A 20,428-nucleotide genomic window follows, 5' to 3' on the forward strand; every position below is an offset into this window, starting at 1 on the left:
TGCCAGTCCCAGCACCAAAGGTGGAAGAATGGGTGTCACTGTTGAAGTTGCAAGACACAACCTGGTCCTTGGTGTAGCCCAGCATGCCTTTGAGGGGACCATCTGATGCCTGCTTCACCACCTTTTGATGTCATATTTAGCCACTTTCTCCAGGTGGCAGGTCAGATCCACCATGACACGTTGGGAGTGGGCACATGGAAGGCCATGCCTGTGAGCTTCCCGTTCAGCTCCGGGGTGACCTTCCCACGGCCTTGGCAGCACCAGTGGATACAGGGATGATGTTCTGGGCAGCCCCACAGCCATCACGCCACAGCTTCCCAGAGGGCCTGTCCACAGTCTTCTGGGTGGCAGTGATGATGTGGACTGTGGTCATGAGTCCCTCCATGATGCCAAGTTGTCGTGGATGACCTTGGCCAGCAGGGCTGAGCAGGTGGTGGTACAGGGAGCGTTGCTGACAACCTTGAGGGAGTCGTCGTACTTCTCGCGATTCACAACATGGGGGCATGGGCGGGAGGGGCGGAGATGATGACCCTTTTGGCACCACCCTTCAGGTGAGCCCGGCCTTCTCCATGGCGGTGAAGACACCAGCGGACCCCACCACGTACTCAGCACCAGCGTCACCCCACTTGATGTTGGCGGGATCTCGCTCTTGGAAGATGGTGATGGCTTTCCGTTGATGACGAGCTTCCTGTCCTCAGCCTTGACAGTGCCGTGGAACTTGCCGTGGGCGGAGTCGTACTGGAACACGTCGACCATGTAGTTGAGGTCAACGAAGGGGCCACTGATGGCCACAACATCCACCCTGCCAGTGAAAGCAGCGCTGGTGTCCAGTATGACCAAATCCGTTCACTCCGACCTTCACCATCTTGCTGGATTGCTGCTGGCTACACGGAAGAACGGCTGTCGGCGGGCGCGCAGGAGCAGAGAGCCACCAAGCAATTTTGAAAACTGGCGCTGAGGACTCATTCCTGAACGAGGCAGTGGCTGAGAACATGGTGATGAGTGACGAGGCGGCCGTGGACCGTGGCTGGCTGCACCACATAGCAGCGGCTTCTGGGCTTGGGGCTCAGGCCTGAGGGCTGCCCCTGGGAAGGCCTGCACCCACACTGTCACATGGCTGTCAGAACTCCCCAGAGAGCTGCCTGGACTTGCTCTCTCGAATGTATGAGGGTGATGCGTTTGAGGGCTCTCCCAGGGTCTACTGTCGGGAAGCCGTGCAGCTGGCCCGGTTTATGTGCTGTCTTCTCACAGTGTCGCCGCGTGCGCTGTTACATGAACTCGGACCTGTCCCCAGCACCCAAGCTCTAGCGCAGAATTACGTGATGAGTTACAGACCTGCAAGGCTGGTGCTCTGTGCTCTGTACCCAGGCGCCCTAGGTTGGGGCCCTGAGCACCTGCAGCCCAGGGCCCAGGGGCGAGTACTGGCGCAGGCCCAAGTGCAGCTTCTGTCCACCTCTGGCTGTGCATATATGGTGAACGTGGACCTTGCCCACAGTGCCACCTCTCTCTGCTGCTGTGGGGACCTGCGGCACTGGAACTGGCAGTGCAGGGGAGGGCTGTGGGCTGCCCAGGAGCAGCCTTGGCCTGCGTGGCAGCGGGATTCAGGTCCCAGTCCTCGGAGCACTCCGGCTCTGGAAGGCCACATGCACACGCACGGCCTCCCCAGCCCCTGTGGGGAGGGCTGAACTGGGAGCAGTGTTCGCCTGAGGTAGGGACAGCCTTTCAACCTGTAGTGTGCACAGAAACACTGAAGCAGGAGCTGCAGAGGCACCTGCTGCATCACGTTCGATCTGGTTCCTTTTGCTTTTGCTTTTTAAATTTCTATTTTGTTTTCTGGTGCTGGGTTGGCACCCAGAGGTCTGTGCATGCCAGGCAAGCACTCTACCACTGAGCTACACCCCAGCCCTGGCTTTGTTCAGCTTTTGCCATAAAAATCTGGGGAAAGGAAACAGATGAAATTGCACTTAGGCTTAGCCTGGTACTTCATGCTGAGCAATGCCCAGCACAGGTGAGGATGTATTCAGACTACAAGTGCAGCAGACTTGGGTGTGGTCTTGAAGCCACGGAGCCACCAGTGCCGCGCTGAAGGGTGTATTAGAGCCCCAGGAGAGGCTGGGAACACTAAGCGTGAGGCGCCGCCACAGCAGGCCAAGGCCTGTCCCGTGAAGTCCCAGTTCCTGTTCTCTTTGGCACAAGGGAGAAGTCACAGCTGAGAGGTACAGTGATGTACAGGACAGAAGAAAGACTGTCTGTTATGGTTTGTGTCTAGTTGGCCCCCCCAAAGCCTCACGCAGTCACGGGGCCGACTTCTAGAGTTTGTGATTAACTCGTGACCCATGGGGTGAGTGCTGCTGGGATTATGCGTGTGAGTGCTACTGGGATTATGGGTATGAGTGCTCCTGGGATTATGGATATGAGTGCTTCTGGGATTATGGGTGTGAGTGCTCACCCAGCTGGGGCAGAGAGCCTGAATGCAACCTAAGAGAGACAGACTTGCTCTCTGTTGCCATTGTTGCCGCTGCTCCTGCCATTTTGCAGTCTTGCTCTTTGCCGCCACCACGAAAGGCTGCTCTCTGCCATGCTGCTCTGCCTTGGAGCCAGCTGAGTATGGACTGAAACCTCCAGTAACTGAGAGCTAAATAAAAGTTTCCTTCCTTCATTTTGGGTGTCGGGTATTTGTCCCACCAGTGAGAGAAGAGTAACTGAAACGCTGTCCCTTGGAAACCCGTCTGTGTAGAGGTTGTGGTAGATTGCAATGACCTGAAATACGTCACATTTATGAAATCCAAGAGAGGTATGCCCTAACGGTGACCTCTGACTGATCCGTGGACCACTAAGTGGGAGCTGAATGATCTTCAAAGCAGCAGGCGCCAGGCTTCCTCTCCCGACAGCGGATGGTGAGCTCCGTTCTGATTCTGCTCCTGAGTCTGAAGGGCAGCGGCCACCAGGGTCACGCAGAGACGCACCCACGCTGGGTATGGGCTATCATGTAAAGATGTACCATGCAGGGTACGGCGGTGGGGGCTCCTTCCCACCAGGGTCTGCAGGGCCCCCAGTGCTTACCTGCTTGGCAGCGGGCATGGCCTGGTGAGAGGGCTCTCCGGCACTGGGAAGGCTGCCCAGCAGTTTTGAGGTGGCGGCTTTACCCTCAGTGCCCTTGCTGTGGCTGGATGACTTCCGGGTGAAGCCACTCTGTCTCCCGGAGCCAGCCCCGTGGGCACTGAGCAGAGGCAGCAGGGAGCTGCAGGGCGCTCGCGAGGAGTAGCTGTTCTTTGGGTGAGTGACTGCAATGGGAAGGGCACAGTGTCACATCAGGATGGCTAGGAGGTCAGGACACCAAGCTGCTTCGTCGGACCTAAGGCCAGTGGTGGCGGACACAGAGGTGCACAGCCATTTGCGGGGACAAGTGGTGAGGATTACAGGTTTTGTGGCTCTGAGTCACGCATGTGCCTCAGTTACGGGCCAGGCCCGAGGCCCACACGTGTCCTCTGTACACAGCCCTTGTGTCTGCATTTAGGGTCACCCTTCCTGCTGCCCGGAAAGAAGTGGTGTCTGATGGGATGACATCTCTGGGCCAGAGGGAACTGATGCGAGGCTGAAGCCCGGCTTCCCCTCAGCACAGGCTGGATCACACCTGCCAGGCTAGACGCAAGACTTTTTTCTCTGAATCTTAAAATTGTCACCAATTTTTAAAAGCAACTTTCTCTGCTACCTTTGTTGGATCAGACTTAATCCCAGGGTTCTGCAAGAGGGTTAGGGGTGACTAGTGGGATCACAGAACATTAGAAACAGAAAAGGCAGAGACATATGTCCAGTCCCTTCATTTTGCAGGTAAGGGGTGACAGCGATTTGGGGCCATGCAGACATAGCCAGGGCAGTTCAGCTATATTCAGCTCAGAGCCACTGCAAGCTCCTGGCAAGAGTGGCCATCATGCAGGATACGAACCTGGGTGGACAGCGAACTCCCCCCCCCCCCTGGAGAGGCTCAGTGTGGCTGCAGAGCGGCACCCAGTGGGTAAGGTTGGGAGAGGGCGAGCAGGCACGGAGAGAAGAGGAAGAGCAATCAGCAGTGAGATAAGGAAACCACTGGAGTGTGTGGCAAAGGGCGGCCACGCAGGCCTCGAACCAAAGTAGCTGCCACAGTCAGCTCGGTCACGGCAATTGTATGTGCAGAAGCAATCGGCTTGATAGACGTGGAACATGTCACAGCCCTCGAAGTGGTGAAGTGAGCCGCATGACCATGTGTGGCTAGCGGTGTCATCCTGTGTGAGCCCCACAGGCACAGAGGTGTGCAGGAGACCCCATAATGCCAAGTTCTATTTAATACCATTGGGTAATTTTAGATCAAACTTACAGTTTTTAGACTTAGAAGAAAAGCATAGACTTTGAGAAATGAGCGGTGCAGGCCCAGTTTTCCCTGCTCTCGGGTCTGTCTGCTCATCCTGCGGTGCCTCCTTGCCAGCTTGGGGCCTGGGCATGGCCACGGCAGTGGGAAGGAGCACCATGCTGCTCTCTGTTAGCTGCCTAGTTAAGGCTCAATGGAGACAAGACTAATGCTAATGGTGCAGGTGACATCTTTGCTTCTCCCGGCAGAGAGGACCCAGCTGGGGGAGTGCAGATGTGGGGCCTGGCAGGCCAGCCAGGCCCTGCCCAAGCGTAGCTGCTGGTCCTCACTGTGGCACCAGGACTGTGAAGTCACAGGGTGCTGTGCCCGGTGCTACTTGGGCAGAGGTTGCATGAGGCATAAACCAGCTGACCTGTGCAGTTCTGCTTCACGCATCCTGGGGCTTTACAGATGGGCAGGGGCAAGCCTGACATTTCTAGTGACTTGTGTCATGACCTGGGGTCCGTAAAGCACCCCCGACCTCATGTAGCCCCTGGGAGCTGCACACGTGCCCCCCATCAACTCAAGCAGCAGTGAGCTTGCTCCGCAGAATCCTTCAGCAGGCATGCAACACTCACTTTCTCCGCAGAGCATGATTTGGTCCTTTAGCTGTTCGGTATCGCAGGAGAAACGGGCTGCCTTCCCCAGCTCCTCGTCATATTTGCGCTCACTGACAAAGTGCTGAGGAGAGAAGGACAGAGGAGAATGCCCGTGCCAGCTGCAGACTCATTGACTCTGTTCCCGCAGCAGGGATGGCGCCCAACAGGGTCGAAGCTGGGCTCCCAGGAATCTGCGTGAATCTTGTCTGTCTCCTGCTCGGGCCTGGGCAGGCCGCAACACAGCTAAACCTACGCCTAGACTCATTGCTAACCTTTCAGCACCCCAAGAGCCTGCGGAGGTAGTGACTACTGGGACAAAACATATCACCCTCCTAGACCCCCATCTCTTTTTAACAGGGAAACAGGAAGTCTGAGGGGCCATCGGTATCTGCAACCCATCATCTATGATGAGATTTCAAGCGCTGTTACAGGAGGTAGAAAAGACTATTTTTTAATTCACTTAAAATTCAGTTTAAAATGAGGATCCATGTGTAGATGACAGAGTGAGAATGCAGAAATAACCATGACTCAGTCCTCCTTGAGCAAGGGGGACAGACAGCATTAAACGTAAGGTAGGATGTGGTTGATCCTTTAGGCACCAAGAGGAAGAAATAATCTGAAGGGAACAGAAGTTACATAAGAGGGAGCATTTGAGCTGGAACATTAAAAATTTATGGAACACTCTCGGGCCCTTGCCAAATCCTTAATACATCATCTCATTTTCCTCTGAGTACATTACTAGGCAGACAACAGTTTCTACTTCCTTTTGATAGACCAGGGAGCTGGGGTTCTAAGGTCTAAGATCAGAAACCAGCTGTCCAGGGCCCCAGAAGCAGGAATGTGGGCTGGACTGCTTCCCTCGGGAGCCCGGGCCCTCACCATCTGAGGATGAGCACGGGTTGCTAGGCTGCAGCGAAACCTGTCCGGGATTTGCATCAGGACGGGGCTGCACAAGGGCCCAGAGATCACTCCTTCACTCTGCGTGCCCTGAACAGAGAGGGGATGTGCCGCTTCCTTCCCCCCAGGACCCCCAGACTCTGTTCTGGACCCAGACAAGGTCAGTTTTTGTTGCTTGTAACAAAAGGTATCTAACAAAGACAGGTTGAAATCAAAAAATTTTAAAAGGCACATTGCCACAATCCCCTTGCAGTGCGGGCGCACCATTCCAACACGCTCAGCCCACCGTTCCCAAAGCTGAAGCCCTTCTGGAAGTCCTTCCACGAGTGTCTCCGGTGGTGCTGCTGCGGCTGCCTTGATGTCCTGAATGGATTTGAAGCGTTTATTTTTCACGACCATTCTGACTGTGGGAAAGAGCCAGAGGCCAACTGGTCCCAGGTCCCGGGAAGCAGGTGGGTGAAGGCACTGTAGTGTGCTTACGGGCCTGCCTTTCTGTCAGGCGCACCTGCAGCAGCACCTGCAGAGCTGCTGGAGGAAGTGAGGAAGGGCAGGCTAAGTGTGTGCAAACCAAGGGCGAGCACGAGGGGGACTGATGGACGACAGGGTGTCGTTTACTATTTAAAAATTTGGACACCATCATGTGTCATCACACCTTGTACACAACTGTGGGTTGTAATATTATACAAAGGCAATGAGGTAAGGGAAGGGTAGTGGAAAAAGTCTTCACAGAGGGCATGCTTCAGAATCCTGTCACACTGAGTCCACACTTGTGTGTGCTTACATACACACATATAAATTATATGGTGTAAAACTAATTTCCCCATCCTAGCCGTAATTCATGGTTGAGTACACCGTATTTGGATTAGTCCTGCTGCCTGAGAAGAGAGCCTGTTCTTTTCCTATGTGGCAATATAGTCCTCAGACCATGTAATTCTAAATCACCCCGAGTAGGTGGTTCTTTGTCCTCCACACCTTCCGTTTCCACCCTGGAAAGAGCGCTGGCTGTGCGTGAGCCCCCCTTCCCCGCTGAGAGCAGTGCTGCTGCCGGGACGTGAGCCTGCTCGGGGGCTCGGGCGGGCGCTCCTGCACTGACCTTGATCTCTGCCCTGAGTTCAGCCAGCTGTAACTCAGCCATCTGGCTGGCTAGATCGGTGAGTCTCTTTAGTTCTTCTGCTTTCTTCTGACGAGCAGTCAGGATTTCCACTGCCAAATAAGAAGGGAAAATATGTTAGGGCCGAGACTGAAGCTTTAAACAAGCACATTTCTTGGAATCCAATTTTCGTCTACAGACTGATCACTTGTTGGCCCAGGCCGTGTTTTCTGGGTTGGCCACCCAGCTGCGTTTAGTCTTGGTGCCGTCACCTCCAAGTCACTGTTTGTGTCCGTATCCACCAAACCCGCAGTAAGTGCTGTCCCTCCTGCCTCACCATGTGCCCACCCACACTCTTCATTTTCTCCACTGGCATCCAATCATACTGGCTTCATCTGGCATTTTGAACGTGACTCAGAACACCTAGCTCTGAAAACAGATGTATTATTGATCCCGGCATATGCTCTGCTGGCCTTGCCCCTGGGTGTGCTAAGCTGCCCATCGAGACTGGGCGTGGTGGCGCATGCCTGTAATCCCAGCACTGGGGAGGCTGAAAACAGGAGGATCACTATGAGTTCGAGTTGTGTAGTGAGACCCTGTACCAAATATATTAAAAAAAAAAACCCTAACCCCTCTGAAAAAAATCCAATAGATGTATTAAAATCCAATCTGATGCACAAAGATGGATGTCCACTAAGCAAAACATTTCTCTGTGCACTATATCATTAAATCCTAGCTGCATCGAACCTAATTTTAACACATACTCACTGAGGGCAACTAGCTGCATTATTGGACTATTACACAGAAGTTTCACTCTATTAGCTTTTTTTTTTTTTTTTTTTTTTTTGAAATAAACTCTATTTTTATTTCTCTGGCGGAACCAGGGATTGAACTCAGGCCCTTGCACTTGCCAGGGAAGTGCTTATTCCACTGAGCCATCTCCCCGGCCCCCTCTATTAGCTTTTTGCAAGGTGAAGAATGACTCTGCTGTCGGTGCTTTTTGCAAACAGAGAGAAGCTCCAGACCAGAGTGTCTTATGTCTTTGTTATAATGTTCCTGGTGGAAAATTTTCAAGAGCAAGTCAAGCCAGCTTGAACTGCATTTGTATGCACTCCTTAAGATCTGCACATGTGGGGAGGACGCCCGGAGTCCTCTGGCGCTGCACTTGCACACCTCTTACTCTCAGGTGAACTGAAAGTTCAGACAGACGTTGAAGCTCGCGGATTAACCTGTGTGCATGTGTCTCCCCAAAGCTTTAGGCGCACAGAAGCAGTGGATACAGACACAGAGGGTGAGATGTAAATGTGCAGTTGGTCTTCGATAGATAGACGGGAGCTCTCCAACTTACCATGCGTGAATTGCTTTCATTTCTCTTGGACAAACAAAGGCCTAAAAAGTGAGACACTCTCACAGGATATGCACACTGAGCTCCTGCTGCATCTTTTACCCAGCAAGGACCAGCTGCTTTGTCAAATCAGACTCAGTGCACATGCAGGGCCACGCAGCAGGAACTCTGACTTTAAGAGTTCTTAATCTATAGAATGCCCAAGAATCATCTCAAACATCTGAAAAGAAGCAAAAAAAAAAAAAAAAAAAAAAAAAATCAACTGAGCGTTGATTCCTATATAAGCCATGCCTTAGTCCTGCTGCCTAAGAAGAGAGCCTGTTCTTTTCCTATGTGGCAAGATAGCCCTCAAACCATATAATTCTATGAAATATAATTCTATGAAACAGAAATTGTCTTGTGAAGCTAGTATCAAAGCTGGGAAGTCAGTGCAGTCACTGACCAGTAACTCCTGGAGCCCGTGGCCAAGTGCTCTGCCCCCACTTTGGTTACTGACTGGAGCTCCCTAAACATCTCGTGTCTGAGCAGACTGATCGCCGCCCGGGGGTCTTTCCACATCCAGAAGCACTAGGGTGACAGGAGGGAAAGAGGAAGCTTGATCTTCTGAACAACACCTCAGGCTGACAGGCAGGTGGGCTGCTATCGCTCTCCGCCCTTGTGTTACTTTTACAGATTAGGTGTCCATCTTCAAAACTCAGGAGACTCCACTTTTAAGGTGTCTTGTAGAATTTCTGGGCACAGCTGGCCACATTCCTAGGGGCCCAGGGGTGCCACACTCTCAGCTCTGCTTGGCCTGACATTGCCTGCCCAGGTGCCACCCAGCACAAGCCATACCACATAGTGCTTTGCGTCCAAGGCAACCGCTGCCTGGTAGGTGGGAGGTGCCTGGTGCGTTTGCTGACGAAGAAGTCAGTGCATAAGTGAGGCTCTGCAGAGGCCAGTTCCCTGTCTCAGGGCGGGGGTGTCAAACCCGTACCTTTAATTGGTTATAATTCTACTCCGTGGGGGACAAAAGTTTGCAGCACAAGAAAATGATTCTTGAGTAAAAGATGACAGACACTTTTCTTTTGCAAAATAAGATAAAAAATGAGTTGTGAAGCCCAGCCTTGAAAAGCAGTTAGTGAGCGGTCAGCAGACCCTGAGTGCCTGCGAGCTAAGTGGGTCTGACTCTCCGATGGCTCAATTAGGGGTCATTGTTCTTTCTGATGATGTGTAACTCAGGCATTCACACCAGACAGAAGACTTTGTAGAAACAGATTGAAACGAGCCCTAAAATGGGAAAACAGGTGCAAGAGCCCAATAATTTCTGAGTTTAAGCTCATGCAAATGTGCATGAAAATGAACACTTTGCATCTGCAATGCGGGAATGCGCTCTACATAGAGCCTCATTAACATTTCAAAGGCTTTCATTATAAAAAATCTTAAAAGTTGAGATGGAGAAGCCAGTGTTCTTTAAGGGCAAACGTTTTCACCCCAAACACTTGAATGACAGACACAAAAAACAAAAACAAAACTGGAGTAGGTCACAAGATTCATTGATCTTGCAATTTAAAGTGGAATACTAAGTATGCTTTGAAAGCACCGTCTGCTCAGAAATCTGTAGAGGGAGACAGAGACAGCACAGAGCACACAGCCCAGTCCTCGCTGCACACGGGCTGTGTCCTTGACATGGATATATCCCTTTATTATGCGTGATTACAGAGTCTAGGACGCTGCCTCTCGTTTCTCCATGGGGTTCATCAATCTCCCCGAGTTCCCGGAGCACGCTAGAAGCCTGGCGCATGGGGCCTGGACAGGGAAAGTCCAAAGGCTTCACCAGTAACACTCGCGGGCAGGAGATGTGAGCAGGCGTCTGCGCAGGGTGCTGGGGACAAGCGTCAGGACAGGTGTGGTTCTTTGGGTGCAATCAATCTGTGAAGTCCTTTCAACAACTTAAACGTTCTTGTGATGGCATTACGTAGCGCGCCCGTGTCTCTGGTAACACAAGGTGATTTCCTCTTGACACATCTGTTTCCAGGACATGCCTGCGTAGGCCTCCAGCAGGCAGAGGGTGCCAGAGACCAAGGACACCACCTGCTCAGTTTGTCCACAACACTCGATGCACTGCACACTGCAGGGCTCTGTGCTGCTGATGGAGGAGCACTTAGGAAGGGCCTGGTAGGCCTAGTGAGAATACCTGAACTGCCTGCGCTAAGTGTTAATTGAGACGTTTATCCTCACAGTCCCTTTGAAGTCACATGTGTGTTGGCTCATACTGGAGCCTGTCATCTACAGACACTAAACTGACTATGACAGTTCACTTACCAAACATTTATGGAGCACTACCGATCTTCTCAGAGTTGTGTTAGATGCCATGAGGGATACAACGCCGATGTCATAATTGAGGAAACATGTTTATACCATATGGCAAACGGAAGCCATGAGAAACGATGGGTCTGAGGTTCAAGGTGGGGGCTGTGAAGACGGTCCTGCATGCCATGGTGAACCTTCAACAGCCCCGGCGCTCTGGAAGGAGACGTGGCCCGCTAGGTGCCAAGGCCTTTGCAGCTCAGGCACGAGTCACAGGCCCATTCAGGGTGGTGCCATCCTGGCCCCGCCATGCCTGTCCTGCCAGATGCTGGGCCCCCTCCTTACTGCACAGCACGCTGGTCTGCGACTCCTCACCTTGTTATGGCGACTCCTTGACACGGATATTATCCCTTTTCTCAGGGTTGGAGAAGCTAGCAGAACGGTTCAGCGTGTCACAGTGCAGGTGGAGGGTGGCCCTGGACCCTGCGAGCTCCGGGGCTGCTCTGGACTGAGGCCCCCTGCACCCACTGCTCACACTCAGTGGACCTGATGCCCAGAGCTGAAGTGCCAGGGCACCTGGGCTGGGGCATGCCCCACACCTTCCCCACAACAGCCCAGCTCATGGCGTTCTCCAGGGCTGCCCGAGCTGCAGGACACGGCAGCAGCACGGTGCCCCAGGAAGGGAGCGCGAGGACGTGAGCCCAGGGCTGCTGGGGAGGCAGCTTTCTGTGCCTGCGCGGCGGGACGCTGCATCTGCGCCAACCTTGCGCACTTTCATCAGGGGCACATACTACTGTCTCTACAACTGGTCAACCTCGAGCCACGTGTATGATCCATTGTACTGAGGAAATCAACAAACGCCGTAAGAATAAGAGAGCTTCACAATCAGAAGCACTGTGAATATTCCTCAGCTCCACTCCGGGCCACATTCACTTCATGTCACAGATCCTGCTGTGCTTTGGTTTTAAAATATTGTTTAAAATATTTTTAAAATTGTGTAACAAAAACCACAATAGCTCCTTTCCATAAAGTGACAACTGAACTGTGGTCAGTATTCAGAGAAGAAAAACAAAAAGAGCGAAGAGCTTGGCCTGGTCTGTCATTCTCTGCACAGACACCGTGGCCAAGGTGAGGACTTATGTGGAACCTGGGCAGGGTGCGAGATGAAATGTAGGGTGCCCAGGAAGCCAGGGTTGTGAGGCCACAGTCTGCGGGGGAAGTGGGGCCCGGCTGGACTCAGAGTGAGAGCAGGCTCTGCGCATCCTCCGAGGCTGGAGGTGAGCCCGCGCCCTGGCGCTCAGCCCGTGGTCTCAGCCTGTGCAGGAGGTGAACTGGCCCTTGTGGAGTGACTTCACCAAGCTGGGAAACGTGCACATAGAGAAAATGAAGTAAATCAAATTTAGCATGTTCAAGTTTTGTGTGAAATTTAGGAAAAGTTTTGCAATGATCAGATAACTTGAGTATGTTCATTATATTAACAGGGAATTTGGAGCATTAAGCAATCTAACTTGCGATTTCAATTTAAAATGTGGAATTGATCTTTTTTTGCGCTTTTAAGTTGGCAGGTATTAGCCTATTTTATGCAGTTTGTAAACAGAATTGGAGTATTTTGAGAAAACCATATCCAGCACACCTCTGAGTCTGAATTATTAATCTTCTCCACACTGCTTAAGATCAGGCGTGTTTTGCTTGTTGGACTTGTGAGTCAAGCGCTTGAAAAAGTCCCTGTGAGCCGTGCAGATGCCACCCACAGTGCTGCAGGCACTTAGGCCCAGCCTCTGGTGGAGCTACTTTAAGAAATAAAGCCATGTTGTTGTGTTGAGCTGTAGGGAACTCAGGTCAACAACTTCTGACCTTGCCAGTCAAGCGGAAGACCCAATACTATTATGGACTACTGGACTATTTTGGAAAATTTTGCTGAGTTCACACACCTATAATATTTAAATGATGGAACTAAACAAAAAAGGGGATACAGATGAATGTCCATTTTGTATCTGTGTATTCAAAGTGGTTAGGATAGATATATAGTTACATTCTCTTAATGAATAGAGGGATTTGTTCTAATAGTGTTTATAAATAGGATATCATGTCTGCATCTTGTACAACAAATAACCACTAGGAAGACAGTATACAGTGTGTTAATTATTGGAACCGTCCTACAAATTTGATTTGAAACTGTCTCATTGCTATTTATTTCTCAATAAAATTATGGAAAAAAATAGAAAGGGAAGTGGAGTTTGATAAGCCCAAGTCAGTGTCCTGAAAGAGAAACAGTGAGGCCTGTAGGAGCCGTGCAGCAAGACCCGGATCTGCAAAGGCTTAAACACCAGTGTCTGGAAATTCAGTATGAAATCTGCGGTCATCTGAAAGCCAGCTAGCCTAAGTTCTCTATGTGGACGAAAGTCCCCTTGGACTTTCAACAACTCAGCGGACACGGTTACCCCGAGTGGCTGTGTGCGGTGACAGCGTGCTATGGCAGGTGCTGCTCTCCGGGGGCCAGTGGCTCACCCAAGGTGGCAGAGTGCATGGGCCCAGAGTTCAGGGCAGAGCTGCCACTGTCCCCGAGCAGGCTCATTTCCGGTCCACGAGCCCTGAGTAGATGACCGCGTGTACTTACTGGCTTCTTCTTTTACTTTATCCATTTCTGCCATCAGCGAAACTTCTTTGTCAATGATGCTGGGAAAACAGAAACAAGGGCAAGAATGCTCCATCAAAGACAGGCTTGCGGAAGCATGGAGTAAGAGAAAATGAGTTGTGTTAAACAAAATACAAAATTACCATAAATATTTCTATGCTACATCGCCAGCAGCACTCTCTGTCTCCAAGCTGAGGCGACATGGCAGGGTATTCCCAAGGATTGCATGGTGACATCTGCTGATTAAATCACTGTCAACACCTCTAAAAAGAGTCTTTTGGGGTTGGGCTGCTTGGAATTTAATTTGGGTGTGTTTTTGCCCTATACATGCCAAAGCTCCAAAACAATGTAGTGTGGGTGAAGCTGGCCCTTGGTGGCGAAGGGCTGTGGTCCCCAGTGTCACTGCATGCCCCTCTCCCAGCAGCGAGGGGGGCCCTGGTCGGATACAGACCGGGCAGGAGCCAGGCTATGTCTTTCTCGCTCTCCCGAGTCAGTCTTTCAAGGCTCTAAGGACCTTCTTCCCTTATGTTCCATTTGCTTTTTGGTTAGGCCTTTGAAAAGGGCTGCCTGCAGGAAGTGCTGCACTTTGAGGCTGGCCCTCTCTCCCTGGCCCACAGCCACCCCCCTCTCCAACCAGCACAGCTCCCTGCTGCACTCCACCGCACGGTCCTAACGCCTAGACGAGCGGAGGTGCCAGGCGCTCTTGTTTCATTTTGACCACAAACCGTTCAATATGCCTTTCAAACATAAGGGCAATTTGGGGTTAGAACCACAGTGTCATTACATCACTTAAAAATTAACAGTACTTCAGTGACATCAGACATCAGTCAGCATTGAGATTTTCTCAATTATTTCTAACATTTCTTTAACAGTTTAAGCCAGGGCCGAACTTGGGCCCTTTCGGTGCCCAATGAGTTTGAATCCACTAAGTTGCCTCCCATCTGTTTTCTTATCCTTGTGGCATTTATTTGAAGAAACCAGGTTGTCCTTAACGTTGTCCAAAAGAAGAAGAGCTGCCCAGGCCTGAGTCTGTGACCGCACCTCCACGGTAGCACGTAGCCCGCTCTGTTTCCGTTGCTACCTGCCACTGGAGCTGGAACTGTGACACGACTGCGCTGTGCTTGCTTTCAGAGGGGCGCTCTGTCAGTGCCGTGTCTTTACCGGGGTGCTGGGAAGATCACACGGTGAAGTATTCCTCTTGGGGAACCTCAGTTCTAAGCCTCACCGAGGCTCTGTGCCCTATGATAAGTGTATCCCAACTCCAAAGGACACGTCTCCTTTCTGTGATACTCGCAGCCACTGAGCGCCACCACGTAGAGCCACAGGACTTGGGAGATGGGGACACACAAGCCCGTCGCCGTCTCTCTCCTGAGAGCCTTCTCTTTAGAGAAGAGCGACTCCACCACGTGGTTTCCATTCAGCGTGTTTTGTATAGAGTAGCAGGATACATCTTCACCTTGCCCCTGCCATTTATCAGTTTTCAGAACAACAGCTGACTCCTTTGCACGCTTTTGCTTGGTGTGCTGTAACTGCCCACACACGCGACACCTTGCTGTGCTGATGACCCGTGTCCTCTGGGAGTATTCCATCAGAGGTGCTCTTCAACTTAAAATGTGTTTAAAATTTATATCTTCTTAAGAATTTTGCACTGGACCGGGGAGATGGCTCAGTAGAATAAGCGCTTATTGGCAAGTGCAAGGGCCTGAGTTCAATCCCCAGTTCCAAAAAAAAAAAAAAAAGAAAGAAATTTGCACTGTTTGTGGAAGAAATGCTTCCTAGGATGAGTCTAGGACAGCAGGGGTTTCCTGCTAGAACTCAGAGGCAGCTGTGGGCCCCAGCAACCTTAATGGGCAGAATGGGTAAGCGTGGGGCAGGGTTGTGAGCTGGTCTGTCCCTGGCAGCACTGCCAGTCCTGTGATGTGATGCATGTCCCTTGGGTCACCAACAGGGTCACTGTGTGTGGCCGGCACATCAGGCCCCTCAGCTTCCTTAGTGACACCACATAGGTGCTGCACAGAGGGCGGGCAGTGCTCCGTGTGCCACTGCCCCGTGAGGCCCTCACTGCACCTCCCAGTCCACCCCGTACACGCATGTGCAGCGGCCTCAACTCCTCAGCCAGCACACAGAGATGGCTCTGATGCAGGCAGCATGCTTCTGCTGCTTTGGTTTCGCCATCTTTCTAGTGGGGTCACTTCCACTTTAGAGGAACAAGGCTTTCAGGATAAGGTCTGCGAAGCAAGGTGAGAGCTGGAGATGTGGGATTGGCTGGCTACAGGCTTCGAGCTGCCTCAGACACACAGGGCAGAGGAGCAGAAAAGTGGGAGCAGGGGTGGAGCCGGGCACTTGCAGGGCGGGGTGGCAAGAGCGCCCGAGCGTGGGGACCACGTGGAAGTGGTGCACACAGGTCCACCGAGGGCTGAGCAGGCGGGAGGAGAGGCAGGGAGCACAGAATGTGGTGTCCACTCCACCCAGGACGGCCAGACCTGCACGGGGTCCAGGACGATCATCTGGACTTGGGGGTGGGTGGCCCTGGTGGACTGAGGGTGACAGCAACCGTGGGTGACTTGTGCTGCACTGTCACCAACAGCGAGCAGAGTGTAGGACAGAGGACAGGGATGTGCTGCGCGAGGCCAGGCTGGGCAGAACATTCACTCTTTTTATCATGTTTGCTGCCTGACTGCGCTGGGCCAGCCAAGTACAGTCAGAAAGAGAAAGAAAGAGAAGCCTGGTGGCCTGTCCTTCAGCCAGCGAGGATTGGCATCAAGGAGGGACATCTGACACCTGCACTACACACCCAGCGAGGTGACCGAGTCCTGCCAGGGAACAGGAAAGACCTAGAGTGCGCTGTGCCGGCAAGGCTGCAGGCAGTGGGCGTGGGGAGTGCAGGGCCCCTGTGGAGGACGTGCTGATGGCCTCAGCGCTGAGGGGCTGCAGGAGCCTCGCAGTGTCATGGTCCTGCTGGGGATGTGAGAGGTCATGCTTCTACCTTCAGGGCACTCCTTGTCTGTCAGTAGGTACCACCTGTAGCCGCTCCAGAATGCCAGTTGACGGGCACAGCAGGCAGGGCGCCACTGCCTGGCGGGAGCGACCTCCTCTGCTGGTGATGCCAGGAGGCACGCGGCTTGGTACAGTGTAACCACATCCATGCAGTGTGTCACGCATGGCTCAGATCAGAGCGGGTCCCGGCTGGTCTGCAAGCTGGCGTAGCTCAGCTGCTGAAACGCTAGGCGCCGAGAGTGTGTGCTTTTCAGCAGGTCCTAAGAAGGACAGAAACACAGTGCTTTCGTTGGCTCCACCCCAAGAGGTACCAACCATGTGCCGTATGAACCATGCGTGTGTAAAGCCTGTGCCGCCCTTCCATGTCTCAGGTGTGCCCTTTGTCCTTCAAAACCCATCTCCTCTCATCTCTGCGGCTTGATAGTAAGATTTTATTTTGTGGCCTTAAGAAACCTTTTATTATCAAAGCAGTAAAGGATAAGGAGAAGATTACCACAGCAAAGACTGTATGGCTTCTATATGGTTATCCACAGAGATAAAGCCTCCTTTTATAAAAATGTTTCACTGTCTTGATTTCTTTCTAAAGGAAACTAATAATAAGAAGAAGAATCAGAAAGGTTCTTTAGGAGGAACAGATTTATGAGTTTTTGCTTCATAAGAGACCCATCTTCGGGGCTCAGCAGCCAGAGTGACCAGCTGCTTGGTCTGGGAGCCTGCAGAGCCACTGGGGGTGGCCACGAGGAGGGAAGCAGCGCAGCCAAGGGAGTTGCGGGCAACACTGCAACAATGGCCAGCGCTGGACACGAGAGAGAACTGGCCCGGGCCCTCTGCTTCTGGGAAGGTTTGCGCAAGGCCCTGTGGATCAAGAGGCTTGGACATCGGCGGAGCCGGGGCTGGCAAGGCCGGCAGAAAGGTGCTGTTGAGCGCTGTGGGCTGCTCCAGCGTCCTTCACCCAACACCAGTGTGAATGGTAAGCCTCGGGGCCAGGCCTCCCAGGGCAGACCCACGGTTTCACTTATGTCCTGTGAGCACTGCTTCTCCTGTCTGGGTCCGCTCCTGCTCCAGGGGTGAGCCCTGTGATGCCCATGGGCTCCTGGCAGCCTTGCCATGTGTGCCCAGTGGCCACTGATGAAGCCAGAGCAGCCCCTACTTTAGCCCAGCCGCAGAGGACCCGTGTCCCTCTCCTCAGGGGTGGGAAACGTCCTCTTCACAATGAGGGCCCTGTGGCCCCCGGGGACCTGCCACCAGTCCAGCTGCCCATCGGCTCGGCTGTGCTCTTCCTGGGAGGACCCAGGTGGGCATTCAGCCCCCCATCACAGCCTCTTCCTGACCAGGGGCCAGCCCTGCAGCACGGTGGCATGGCTCTGTGTCTTGTAGACACAGTTCTGACGATGGTGGGCCCCTCCTCGGCTGGGCCCTCATTCCTAGCCCTTCCTGTCTCTGGGGAGTTCCTGCTCCATCCACTTGTCCCCACGCTGCACACTGGCTCCTGGGTGCCACTCCCTCCCTCCCCTCTGCTTGGCACACAGTGCTGGTCTGAGGTTGACTCCGGAAGAGGAACATTCTCCTGTGCCTTACAACTCCATCACCAAGGAGCTAGGATTTCTAAATCTGTCACCTCCCATTCTGTACATTTTGCACTTAAGAACTTTTTTTCAAGAATTCTTTTTTTTCTTTCATTTATGTATTTTGTACAGGGTCTCACTATGCAGCTTAGACACGTAGTGATCCTCCTGTTTTCAGCCTCTCCAGAGCTGGGATTACAGGTGTGCGCCACCACACCCAGTTTCAGTGGCCAGCTCAGTGTGCCTGGGGGCAGGGCCGGCATGGCACGTGGTGCTGGGGATCACACCCCAGTCCCTGAGCTTGTCTTAGCAGGCACTTGGTCCACTGAGCTATCTGGTTGGCCCTCCATCGTGGAATCCTTTATCTGAATGCAGCAATGGCAACAAGCGGATCTTTCCAGACATTTCTTGAGTTCCAGTGTTCTCTGATAAACACACACAACCAATGTGTACGTGTAGAAGGTGCGGCCTGGGCTCGGGATTAAGCCTCTGGGACGCTGCCTATCACGAACTCCGGCAGCTTGCTTCCTAGGCAGCACTGCGCCGAGCACACCGAGCAGATGCCCCTCTGCCTCTCAGTGGACGCCAGCAGCTGCAGCTTGCCAATCGAGCAAGACTCACTCCCATTCCTGTCAGAGGTCATGTGACAGTAGTACCTCTAGTCTTCGTATTTTATGTTGGAATCACGCAATTATTTGAAACCAGTTAATGAACAGTTCATGGTCCTTTCTAAGTTCATTTCTAAAATGAGACACACGTGGCTTTCACATTAAGGGCTAACTCCCAATTCTTCTACAATTCTGGAGTTTCTCAAAAAGGACATAGTTAATTTAAAACTTCCCACAGGGACTCTTGATTCTTCTTGGAATCTTTTAAATGGCAGAGTTGCAAAAGTCCTCTAGGTCCGTACATTCCACAACAGCAAGCGCTCAACTGGGAACATATATCCCTTAAGGAATTTAGAATTTTATACAAGATAGCTTTGGCTTAATAGTGTAATCCTTTGTCTCTGTGGACCATTTGTTAGTTTGGTTTCTTTCTGTGAGGACCACTAATTAGGGAAAGTAACTTAACTTCATCTCATTTTTATGGACTGTTAAGATCCCCCCACCCTGAGGCCTTTTCAAAGCTACACCTGTGGGAAGAGAAAGCAGCTGCTCCAACTGGGTGTCAACTGCCTTGTGGCATAAGGTGCCACTTAGAGAACAGTTAATGCACTTTAGTGTACACTTTCACATGCTCATTAAAAAACTGGGAGTTACAGAAAACAAGATAAAAGAAAGTAAATTGCAAAGCAAGGCAAAACCTTCTCTGTTTCTTACACAAAATGTGGGCAGCCACTCTGAGCTTCGGCTGTGTTTCCTTCCAAAAACATTTTTGGGAAAATAGTTGCTTGAGGGGAGGCGCGACGGCGTCAGCACGCAGAGCGCCGAAGGGAGGTGGTGGGCCGGGGTCTCGGCGGGCGGGCTCGGAGCGGCTGGCAGGGGTGGGGGCGGGGCCCTGGGCCGCCACGTCTGATGTCACGCAGCCGGTTCCTCTGTATAGCACTGCCCTAGCCAGTGGCTTCTACAGAGGTCGCACAGGTAAATACATACACTATAAGCATTTTTTCTCTGCGAAGTAGACGTCCTGCCCTTTGCACACAGCCGAGCCATTCTTCCCATCCGACTGAGGTGAGCTCTCTGACAGGCCCCGGTGGTCCCCACACTCGCTGGATGGGACCTGGCGCCTGCTGCAGGCCGTGGTGCTCCTCGTGGGAGGATCTTGTTTCTCACTCTTGCCTGGTGCATTTCTCGTCTTCCCTCAGGGTCCAGCTGGGCGCCACCTCTGCGATGGACCGCTGACAACCAACCAGTGGACGCATGTTCTGATGGCAGGGAGCACCCCGCACCGCCCAGCCTGGGGTTCTCACTGCAGAGCCTGCCTGCACGCTGTGTCTTCAGCAGCACTTCTTCAGAGGAGGTGCTTGGACCCGACACAGCTGGTGGAACCGTGCCTGCCAGCCTGAGACGCAGAACCTCCGGGCAAAGGCCCAGATGCTCCCGAGGGCGTGGAGTCTGAGCCGCAGTGTGGTGCACACCAGCGGCCTGGGAAGGGGTGAGGCACAGCAGGAGGGACAGGGAAGGACAAGAGAACTGCTGGCAGCGGTGACCCTTCAGAACCAGGGACCCCTTTGCCTCCTTTCTGTTCCTAAAGCAGTAAACAGCGAGAACTGGGATGCAATATCCACGTCCCACAGCTAGGAGCCACCACACGCTGAGCACATGGGAAGAGGGAGGGAGAGAACATCTTCCTGGGGCCATGGTACGCAGGGAAAGAGACCCCTAGAACCAGCCTCGCAGTCTCCCCCACGAGCCAGCATGACAGTTTTCTAGAATCATCATTACCTGTACATGAATTTTGTAAAACCTCAGAAAGTGATAGGCATGTCCTTGTTTGTAGCCAAGGAGAACTTGAGAAATGTAAGCAGCTTCAGACCTGGAGTGTGGAGCTGAGACCGAACCCTGATTTGTCTAACTCTGTGCCTCAGGCCTCTTACATAGTAACTAAGCCATAGAAAAGTGATTCTCAGGGTCAGGGAGATGGCTCAGTGGAATAAGTGCTTCCCTGGCAAGCGCAAGGGCCTG

The 20,428-nt window shown here is 52.5% G+C and overlaps 1 protein-coding gene across 7 annotated transcripts in view; it reads right to left on the reverse strand.

Moving 5' to 3' along the window:
- Spats2l (spermatogenesis associated serine rich 2 like) overlaps nt 1-20,428 on the reverse strand; it is a 123,628-nt gene that overhangs the window by 2,044 nt on the left and 101,156 nt on the right. For all 7 annotated transcript variants that reach the window (XM_023712355.1, XM_023712357.1, XM_023712358.1 and 4 more), the window contains 4 exons: nt 13,222-13,280; nt 6,974-7,083; nt 4,963-5,065; nt 3,064-3,284 (listed from right to left, as the gene is read on the reverse strand). In XM_023712355.1, coding sequence (XP_023568123.1) covers nt 3,064-3,284; nt 4,963-5,065; nt 6,974-7,083; nt 13,222-13,280 — 493 coding nt within the window. The remainder of the gene's footprint in view (nt 1-3,063; nt 3,285-4,962; nt 5,066-6,973; nt 7,084-13,221; nt 13,281-20,428) is intronic.

This window comes from Octodon degus, unplaced genomic scaffold (assembly GCF_000260255.1).
Source record: "Octodon degus isolate 3935 unplaced genomic scaffold, OctDeg1.0 scaffold00025, whole genome shotgun sequence".
NCBI lineage: Eukaryota > Metazoa > Chordata > Mammalia > Rodentia > Octodontidae > Octodon > Octodon degus.